Genomic DNA, 10,795 nt, shown 5'->3' with positions numbered 1-10,795 from the left:
GCCACTCCTGGAGAAAGATGGTTAGAGTTAAGACTGTCAGGAAAGACACATTTAGGTGTTAGAGAAAAGGTGAAGGTGCCTTTGTGCAACACATGAAAGAGAATAATTAACAGCAAAATAAAGAAGAGAAAGAACACAGTTACTGTACTTTTCACATGCGCTAATTGTATGTCACTGTTGATAAGAAAGCGTCTAACTAAATAAAATATCATAGAACAATGAACCAGTGGGGAGAACTTACACTAAAGCCAGAGCAGGATCCTGCTGCTGTGCGGCACTGTATCTAAGGTAACCAACCCACAGATCAAATATATAACCTGCAGGCCCTGCCCTAAAAGGTCAAAAACACAGCCAACTTGTGACCGCACTTACTCTCAAGCATTCACAGCCAAACACGAGCATACCGATTATCTCAAAATACCACTTCTGATACACGAGTGACAGATTTGATAGTTGTATGTGTCCTGCACCCTGTCCCCCAAACGCATATCTTAGGTCTGGTGGGTGACTTTTTGGGAACACATCCAGGAATCTTACATTTCTATTCTGTGAGTCACACTCAAACGAGCCCTCTGTCTCTCATTCTCCCACACTAGATTGTTCTCTCCCCCTGAAGCACTGCATTGCTCTAATGTATCCACCACTCTGTCTTATCTCCACATGACCTTAGTGACACGGGTCAATGCAGAACAGAAAAGGTGAACACAAAGAATGTTTATTCTGCCCAAACCCTGTCTTCGTCCATCCATCTGTTTGTTTGTCCTGCCTGCTCTGCTTGTGGTTGTCCAAGAAGATTAGGTCATGTTCATGTTCGTATAAACGCCTGGCTGATCCACAACATATCTTCCATTGAAGAGACTAGACTTAAACATGGCGGCTCTTATCTTGTTGTGTCTAGTCTATTATTTATAACTGTGAATTGTTGAATTCCAGGTGGTCCATGAGACACTTGACAGCTAAGATAACTGGGCTAAGTGGCTGAGCGATAGTTTCAAATGAGCACATGGGTCATTATGGCACACTTACCACAGCAGGCATGCAGTCTTCATGAGCCTGCCCTGGAGCATGTGTCTTACCGTCATGTGAGCTGCAGCCATGTGTTTGTCATGACTGACCCATCTGCACACTATGCAGGCATGGGCATACTTCATACCACAGTCTTACCTATTGAAATAGGGAGGGATAAAAGCTATTAAAGAGGATTTTGGTCCGGGATTCCTTTACCATAGGTTGCCCAGTGCCAAATCTCATCCACTCCACCACATTTCTCAGGGTGACTGATAAAACAGCTATGGTATTTCCATTGTTTCTTGAATACTTTTAACTTTTGTTCTGGTTGGGATTTTGGAATGGATTCAGAGGTCAACAGCAACAACAGGCAGGGCACCATGGGTCAGGGAGTTGGCAAGTTTGACAGGCCAGAGTCCAATACTCCCCAGATGCTTTTCATTGGCCTGTCAACAGCCATGCACTTCACCATGGTCGCTATCAGCAACGTTTCACCCCTGATAAGGACTGGAGACATGTCAGTGTGGAGCAGCTTATAAATCAACCAACCCCAATTCCTCAACCCATTTCCACAGACACCGAGATGAGAGGCTTCTGTCTCCACGATCCCTCCTGTTCTCCTCTTTTTCTGCCCTCACTATCTTCCTGGCACATTTCTCGCTTGGCCTCTCCTCTGAGAGGACGTCAGCACCTCCATTGGAGGACCAAGAAAAAGACAATGAGGCTCCAATGCAGCTGTTTGTGTCCCATTTGTCATAGCCTTAAGACGGGGATTAGAGGTAAGACCCACAGCTGACTGTTGGTTCACCGGCAGACAGAGGGGCTTATGTTGAACCAAAGGACAGGGGAATGGAGGGTTCCCAGTGAAGTATTTTAGACAGTTAGGAGTGTTACTGATCAAACGGTACAATAGCACATACACATGTGTAAGCTGATATTCTGTTAAGACTTATTGGTAACTTTAATGCCAATGTCTCATCCAGTCATGTGTAATGATGATCTGTTATTGTGTAACGCCGCTAAAAATAAACATTTCCAATGCTTCATTCTTATGATGGCATGTCTGTTTGGTTGTGGCCATTTGTTCATATATCGCATATCTTAAAAATAAAATGCCAGTTGAGAGTGGCAAGACAGATCTGAGGTGAAATATGAGGGGAGCATCCACAAGTCTTGAGTCAACATGTAGGTAGACACAGCAGGCAGTCTGTCTCCATGGTGACATGCTGGACATTCTCCTCGACTTAAAGTGACTGGAATTCCAATGTTTTCTCAGCTCTGCTTTGTACTGTGAGATTGGGTGGGGAATCTATTTCTGTCAAACAGACAGGGCATTTCTGGACAAAAGGACATCCAAGATGCAAGATGAAAAGTATTATCTCTGAATACCTTACATGCCATTGTGTCGGGCTCCAGAGTGCTAATGTATACCACATCTTATTGGATCACATGAAAATCTGTGCCGGCAACTCAAGCTTGAAGTTAAGCCATTCAAGACGTGTTAGCACCACAATGGCAGCTTTTGACCACACGGTGGCAGTAATGCCACACCAGTCCACAAATGAGCCACCCTATCCATAGTCTTCAATCAGAATCAGACAGTCAGTCACTCTCACACCTGCAGTCTCAACAGGGTGACTTGACTTTTTCTTCTACCAGTAGGTGACACCAAAGCTCTATAAATGTGGATTGCTTGAGCGGACTGTCAGGTCTGTGAGATCTCAGTACAAATTGATGTGTTTGATCACACATTATCCTTGGTGAAGCACTGAAGGTTAAAAAGATCAGACCCCTTTAACTCGGTCCTTGAGTCATCAATTATTCTGTGAGATACATGTTTTATTTAGGTAACAAGTTACTTTTGGAAGGTAGCACTGTTTGCACAATGTAAAATAATACATATATACAATCATTACAAACTCTGAATTCGCTAAATGCAAAATGCTCTTCATGAAAATCCATGGTTAATGCTCTTCCTTGTGCCCACACAGTGTTACATTAAACAGCTCTCACATGAGATAATAATACATTGTCAGTAATTTAAGACAAAGGATTCTTATGGTGCGTTTGAAATTAGGTCATGGTTTATTTCAGACTTTCAAACCTCAGCCTTGCACATATTTATTAATGAGCACAGACATGGACACTAGTCCTGTCTGAAATACAAGAGCGAGAAATGGTAGACGTGGTAGAGGTGATGACAGAGGGAGCCAGAGAGAAGGGCGGCACAGAAAGAAAGCAGAGAAAAGCAGGGCAGCAATGGGCAGCAAAGAGAAGAACAGGGAAATACCTGGAAAGAGTGCGTGTAAAGTCGAGAGAAACGGGACAGCAAAAGAAGAATGGAGAGTGTTTGAGGAAAACAGAAAGAGCGTGAGAAAGACAGTGAGCTGAAAGAGCGAGGGCAGTTTGAACAGAGAGGGAAAAGAGAGAGGCTTCCTGATTGACAGAGACAGGCCTCCACACTGACAGCTGAGTCTAAGAATGGAGAGAGCAACAGTGGGTGGGACGATGAGGGGGTAAAGTACAGAGGTTACAACTATAAATACACACACACACACCAGAAGAGACCTATTTATTTAGCCTTCCCCTGGCATTTAGACAGTAGAGGGGAGCAGAACACTCACGCTGTACATCCATTCAATACTGTTGACTAACAAAGTTGTTTGTGGTCATTTGAACTGATACCTTCAATAACTTAAATCTTGCGACATATCTTGGACACTGTATGAGATTTCTCTCTGGCGCCGTAAGTGCTCAGTCAACATAACATCTCTCTTTCGTGCTCATCTTCATAAGCCCTTGTAATCAGGTTCACACATTAGTTGCTGTGTCATTCGCTTCTGCATTCTCTGGCCAATGAACTTTGGTAATAGCAATGTGACACCCGCAATGGGGGATGTATGGCAGGGAGCGAACATATGTCTGCATGTGTTTGAGGGGGGTGGAGAGAGAGCAGGGAGAAGGGGAAACTCCACACTCACAACAGTTAGTGTCTGCAGTAACGGTTGCATGACCAGTGGGAGAAAGAGAGAGGGGGAAGAAGTGTGGCCATTTTAGATGACCACATTTCTATCTGCGGTTCAGGGACAAGCTAGGCAGTGACCTCAACAAAAGCCACAGAACAGGGGACACGAGTCAAGTCGCCAGAAAGGAACATCATACTTTTCTGCAGGACCTTCAACCAGATATAACTCAACTGATATGAAGAGATTGCTGCAACAACGTAAGCAGCAGGGCTTTTGAGGGACATAGACAGTGTATTGGATACAGGAAGTACATCTAACTGGAATATACAGTATGCATTCACATCAGTGATTCTACATTTGGAGTTTCTGAAATGCAAGTGATCAAAAACTGAAATTCACAAGCCAGTGTGCGAGGACACATCTTCGTAAGAAGTACTTCTTGGATTACACCCCTGCATTCCAAGATTTGTGGCACAAGAAAATAGCTCTCAATATTGAATTATAAAATGCTGGATTGGTGACTGACATTACCTGGGTAATCTATACAGGCTCAATAGTCCACACCCTTTCTGGATAACTGACTGTGCTCCTTCTGTAAGGAAAGTCCACAGAGGCTTTGTTCCCCTTTTCTCCCTCTTTGGTTCCATCCTGATCCAGGTTTGATTCCAGATGTTTCTGAACACCATACTGGTGGTGGTGACAGACCTGGCAGCAGGGTTGCTAGGCAACGTCTCTGTCCGCCGTCACTTCCACCTGCTGCTCACTGGTTGCCTGGTGATGTTTGGCCCCGCCCTCAGTCTCTGGGTGTCCCAATACAGCGTATTTGCCAAGCGCACCCACTTCCTCTACAGGTGAGGCCCACTTCCTGTAAACCTTGGGATCAGATTCACACCACCCCAAAACAATCCTAAACTATCTGAGGGAGACAGGAATAACTACTGTAGCACTTGGATTGTACAGTTGGAACTGCTTTCTTGATTTTAATGAGAATAATGTAACATCTCCTGTAGGGGACTGGCAGTAAGGCCAAGAAGTAAGGTTTAGGAGGGACCCTCACTAGTCAGAGTAAACACACCTGGGGGGCTCGGCTCAAACCTGGACACCCAGGGGTACTCGTAGAATTCAGGCAGAAATTATTGTTCTGGTTCTGTAAATACCAGAATACAGTTTGTTGTATGTGTCTATGGTACCAACCGTTTGATAGATGTTTACTTCTTGTATCAGAATATGTTCAGTTTGTCTACTGTTCCCAGCTGCTACTCTTTCTTTCTCCAGGGGCTTCCTGAGGTCTGGCTGGGGCTGGACCTGTGTCTTTGTCGGCTCCTTTGTCTTTCTCCTGTCCTTCTCTGTGCGACGATCCCTCGCTCTCTCCCTGCGCCACCTATCCAGGCTGGCGGTGGCAGGGGGCTTGTGGGTAGGATTCCGCCAGCTGCTGGGATTATTGGAGAACGCCACAGGGAGCTGCTACGAGCCCCTGGCTTCCTCTCCGGAGGGCCAGGGAGGAAGCGCCAACGGCCAGCCTCTGCTGCTGCTCCGGGAGGGGGAGAGCAAGGCGGTGTGCGTGGGCTCGGGGATGCTGTGGCGGGGGTACGAGGTCTCGGAGGACACCTTCTTGCTCTGCCTCTGCTGCCTTATCTTGGCAGAGGAAACAGCTGTGTTTGGGCCTTATCTGACTCTGGGTGGGGCATCTGGGGCGCCACTGCGTCTGCTCTTTCTGTTTTGCGTGCTACTGTTGTCACTCTGGATCTTCTTGTTGCTCTGCCTGCTAGCGTACTTCCCCCAGTTCCCCACACAGTTGCTGGGGGGTGCTCTGGGCTGCCTGACCTGGCGAGGGCTCTACCAGGGCTGGTATCGGATGGGGCCTAGCTGGTACTGTCCCGGGAGGCCCGGAGTGGGACTGCTTACCACCAAGGCTGGGCCCAAAGATGGAGGCACCAGCTAAAATCTCTTAACCCCATAACCTGTGCTGTGCTATGTAACCTGTGGTTATATAAGGATAAGAGACTTTAGATGTGAGGAACACTACCGTTTGATGATAATGCATATCCATATGGATGATAGACCATCATCATATGCAGAAACTCAAGGATTTATAACGACACATATGAATGTGACATTAAAAACCTACACTTTAAACTTGATGGTAATGCTTGCAAATATTACTCTGGCATCTCAGATTTTGAAGAGGGAAGCAGCATCTCTGATTCAGAACAGGAATTGTTTGGGATATTCAGTTCAGTATCAGAAACCCAGAAAAAAAAAAAAAAAGGTATTTCCAGTCTATTCTAAACAAAAGACAAGGTTCATTACAACATTAAATTAAATGACAACAAAAAACTTCTCAAATGTGCTTTTTCCAAAATAAGCTTTTATTAAAATGACGTCAAATGTCCCCAACATGACAAACAGCTAAAGAACATCAGGAAACAGTCGACAGCGAGAACACAAACATAACTGATTACATGAATTGAAAACGCCCCTCCCAAACAGAATATCCAATGAAAGAGTCATCACATGACCAGTCATATACATAAGACATTTGTTTGTCCAGGGAGCACAAACCAGAAAACTCCCCTTTTGAAATACACTTCAAATCCAGAAAGATCATTCACATTTGCAATGTATAGCTTAAGTGAACATCTGAGATATTCATAAAAATAAAAAAAACCAAGGGAAGATTCTGATAAACAAAAATACGGTTCCAACAACTGGCTGCGTCAGCAATTGCTACCGTGTACAACATACAAAAAAGGCGTTTATTTGTGAGTCACTCATCCTAGAAAAAAGACATTTAATTTGATGGCGATTTAAAGTGTAAATCACCAGGCTGGCAAGAGGAAGGAAGTGTGGATCATGAGGAGGAGAAAGGAAGGATGCTGGAGGTGATGGAGTCCAGCGGCTGCCAGTGACAGTTCATGAGAGCATCGTAGAGCTCTTCGCTGCGCTCCATGTAGTCCTTGTTCATGGACGCCACGTCCAGGGGGGGGTTGGGCTCTGCAAGGGGAAGCAGAACATGTCACACTTTAGAGAAGATTTCCATCACAGGAGACGAGCGGTCTCACAAGTGGGGAAATTGTACAGAAGGTCAGTTCTGCCACTCGCCCTGATAGGCTGGAATAAGTCACCTAAAAGCTGGTGACACACATTATTTCTAAGCGGGTGTAGAGACAGAGCCCAGATTGGATAGTGAGGAGTTGGAAACACGAGAAGTGTCATGTAGCGGGTTAGTGTGTCGTGTAGTCAGGCTGGTGGTGCAGGGGACACACAAGGCGTTTACCTTCTGCCGTCTCTTCCTCTACCTCCTCAGACTCCTGGGTTTGCTAGGAGAGAACAGGAAACAGTTCAGAAGTCTGCGGACCAACAGCGTGGGGGTCATAATGACTTGGTCTTGTTGAGTCGGTTGTGCATTTGTAATACGTGTAGAGTGAATAACACAAAATCTCCCTTCCGAGTGAGGCCCAATTTGGCTTAAAAATCCAAAACAACAACACCTGTGCATGTGACAAACTCAATCAAATCCACAACTTTCCTCAAATGTGTGCATGATCTCACCTCGGCCGCCCCAGTCATGTCAGTGGGCATGGGAGGCATGCCCATGGGAGGGGGGGGTCCCATCATGCCATGGGGCCCAGGGGGAGGGTATCCATAGGGTCCATAGTTGTAGTTGTAGCCATTGTTGTAGTTGTTGTAGTTGTTGTACTGGTCGTAGCCCCACTGGGGGTAGTAGTTCTGACCGGACTGTTGGTAGTACTGCTGCTGCTGGTAATTGTTATGGTAACCCTGGTTCTGACTGTGGTAATTATTCATCTTTTGGCTAGACGGGACAAAACCCAGGGAGAACAGATTTCAATGGAGGCTAGAATACTGGAGGCAGTTTAACTGGATGCAGAACTGAACATTACTGGCCACAAAGCCAGGCTGGCCTGTCATGAACATATCATTAGCAGATGAAACTGCTCTGCAAACGTCACAATGACCATGCACCTAATCAAGCGTGCTCTGTTTCTTGGAGAACAGACAAATTAGCAGAGATTGTGTATAGAACCCCATGCTTTGTACCAAAACATATCTTATTTGAGATCAAGTCTAGAATGTTCCGATGGGGCTGTAGTGGTGCAGGACACATCCTCCTACCTCTTGTTGACGGCGATGCTGAGTCTGATGGGCTTGCCTCCCAGGCCAGAGGAGTTCTGGCACTCCTCTATAGACTTCTTCTGCTCATTCTCGTCCCCAAACTTCACAAAGCCGTAGCCCCTGAGGGAGCAGGCACAGCGCTGAGTTTCTAGGCGTAACCTCCCATCTCCACACTCGCCATTATCATACGCATTCAAATAGGGAATACAAAATTAAACAAATATGGTATGGTAGAACTGAAACTTGGTTTTTTTACTTTTAATATGAGGTAGCATCACTTGAATTGTGAGTTGCTCTTGCTTTCCCTATATGGGGAAAACAATCATTTTAGCGCAAAAGGTCAGGAACAAGGCGGTGATATTGTCTTTGGAATGAAGACCAGAGGTGAACTCATACAATGACGCACCAGCACATCCCCACATACTGTTCCGCAAACCACTGACATCAATATATGAAAACGTCATGGTGCAACAGCGAATTGTAAACCCAAATTATGTTTCAAAGACAAAGGGTTTCCATGAAGCTGACTCAGACCCTGTGTGGTCCAGGCGTTTTGTAGGTGCAGACTACTCCAAGGTGCCCTTACCTGGAGTTGCCAAACTGGTCTGTGACTACTTTGGCTCCCTTGCAGGATGGGTACTTCTTGGAGAAGAACTGATGAAGCTGGTAGTCGTCCACCTCCGAAGACAAATCTCCCACAAAGACCGAAAACTCTGGGCTGAAAACGAGCGAAAAGAACATCAATAAAAAGTCGAGATAACACTTTATATCAGTGTATTGCTACTTCCTAACGATCCATCAGTACTATTACAACCACTACAGAAGCAAGTTAAACTGCCAATGAGAGAGAGAGAGAGAGAGGGCTGCTTACCCTGCCTCTGGCCTCTTCCCATAGGTCGCATAGTTTAACTTAAACTTCCTGGGCTGTATAGGAGAAGAAAGAGATTGTTAATGCCATCGCAGGGACACGTGCATGTAGTAAGGACTTATATTGCTGGAGAATAGAGAGTAGTATTATTTTTGTTGTTATATGGTGCTTGTTTACATACCTCCACCACCCCGTACAGCCTTTATCCCAATCCTCAGTTAGTTCCTAACAGAGTTTATTCACCAGCTTCAAACAAAATCATTTTACAAACAAGCCTCAACCACCTTAATTATCAGATGAGGGAGATAACGGAGCTTAGTAACTTGGCTGTCAGGACCGTAAGTAACACTGGCCCATAATACAGGACGGTTCTCGTTTTAACAACGCAAGGTGGAGGCCAATGCTAGTGAAGCTCCGCTGTCAACAAAATAATTATTTGACAAAGTAGGAAACAAAAGGTGGCTGGTTGTTCCACTTGTATTTCATTTTATTGAAAGGAATACTATTCAACGATAAAGCTCCTTGTTATGATCATGCTCACCGGATTTGATGCAGGAACAAGCTTCCCATTCAGTCTGTGGACGCATCTGTCAACACTCGGCTCGTCGGACATCTCTACGAAGCAGTACCCAGCTGAACCACTGCAGGAGACGGACATAGGCAAATTAGACAAAATCACAAACACTTTAGTTCAAAAATAATAAAGTTCAGACAGAAGGAAATGGATAATGCTGAAACCAACACAATGCTCACCAGATCCATTCAGGACTCCTCACAACCAGGTACAGTACAAGATAACTTACCCAGTTACCCTGTGTGTAATTATTTTTACGCCATACGCAGTTTCTCCCATAGTGCTGAAGGCTGCTTTTATGAAATTCTCGTCCATGTATGGGTCCAGCTGCAAACAAAACGAGATGTTCATCAGCCAATATGACAATGGAGCAATTTGTGGAGTCTGATGACCTGGTGGCGGAGGTGAGCCACTGATTGGTATGGCCGCGGCCATTATAAATACAGACGTTCAAAAGGCGGCGGCGATGCATGTTCAGGAAGTAGGTTGGCCAAACCGTTCTAGTCTAGCTAGGCTTACATAACGCTAACAGTTGTGAAACCCCAAATACATACTGAGTGCACACTATTCACCACACCGCTGAAATTAATGTATTTCATGTATTAAAATTCAACACTGGGTGATTTCACATGATACAGTACTGTAGGCAAGTTAGCAAAAACTTAGTGGCCCAGAGATAGCTAGCTGTAGCACTTTACAGTAAGACGACGATCGTTAAGCGACCAAACCTGTACCGTAATTAACAGATATGGTTTAACTTACATCACCCATCCAAAGGCTTGTCATTCTATTGAACATCGTGTCGGTATTTTGAAGGATCCGGTTTAAAAAAACAAAACAATCTTTAATAGGGCGCAACGCGAGCTCGTGGATGACCGAATGGCTGCCCGCCTGGCTAGAGTTGGCTTCCTTGTTGTGCGCATAGGTTGTGCGTCTCTCAACCGACGCACTGCAGTTGCCAGATTACTTCCCCTTTTAACGGTGCTCATAACCCCCATATAAGGGTTGCCACTGACCACTATCAGAAGAGATTACCTAATAATGTATTCATATTATATTTGTATAACAACTTGAAGCTCTTTATCTATCTTTACTTACCAGAAAGAGCGCAGTAATTACTTTATCATACTGTGTTCACTGGTTTGATCGTGTCTACGTTACCTATTTAGCTAAATTCACACAAGGGAGGAAATGTCATGTCAATGTGCCAGTTGTTTGGAAGGCTTTTTAAATGTTTTAAATGTC

At 45.1% G+C, this 10,795-nt stretch overlaps 2 protein-coding genes across 2 annotated transcripts; one reads left to right on the top strand and one right to left on the bottom strand.

Moving 5' to 3' along the window:
• The first annotated feature begins 3,932 nt into the window (after positions 1–3,932).
• fitm1l (fat storage inducing transmembrane protein 1, like) lies at positions 3,933–6,113 on the top strand. Its single transcript, XM_084706812.1, has 2 exons — positions 3,933–4,825; positions 5,250–6,113. The coding sequence occupies exons 1-2, from the start codon at positions 4,644–4,646 to the stop codon at positions 5,914–5,916; spliced, it is 849 nt and encodes a 282-aa protein (XP_084562938.1). The 5' UTR covers positions 3,933–4,643; the 3' UTR covers positions 5,917–6,113.
• A 209-nt stretch (positions 6,114–6,322) lies between these two features.
• On the bottom strand, positions 6,323–10,486 carry trnau1apb (tRNA selenocysteine 1 associated protein 1b). Its single transcript, XM_084706811.1, has 9 exons — positions 10,313–10,486; positions 9,780–9,877; positions 9,518–9,617; positions 8,980–9,032; positions 8,695–8,826; positions 8,109–8,228; positions 7,527–7,788; positions 7,252–7,294; positions 6,323–6,968 (listed from the first exon to the last, which is right to left on the bottom strand). The coding sequence occupies exons 1-9, from the start codon at positions 10,346–10,348 to the stop codon at positions 6,826–6,828; spliced, it is 987 nt and encodes a 328-aa protein (XP_084562937.1). The 5' UTR covers positions 10,349–10,486; the 3' UTR covers positions 6,323–6,825.
• Positions 10,487–10,795: the final 309 nt, after the last annotated feature.

Source organism: Hypomesus nipponensis, chromosome 10 (assembly GCF_054491055.1).
Source record: "Hypomesus nipponensis isolate SF chromosome 10, ASM5449105v1, whole genome shotgun sequence".
Lineage (NCBI taxonomy): Eukaryota > Metazoa > Chordata > Actinopteri > Osmeriformes > Osmeridae > Hypomesus > Hypomesus nipponensis.
The sequence above is the reverse complement of the archived record's forward strand: the minus strand, read 5'-3'. Positions and strand labels throughout refer to the sequence as shown.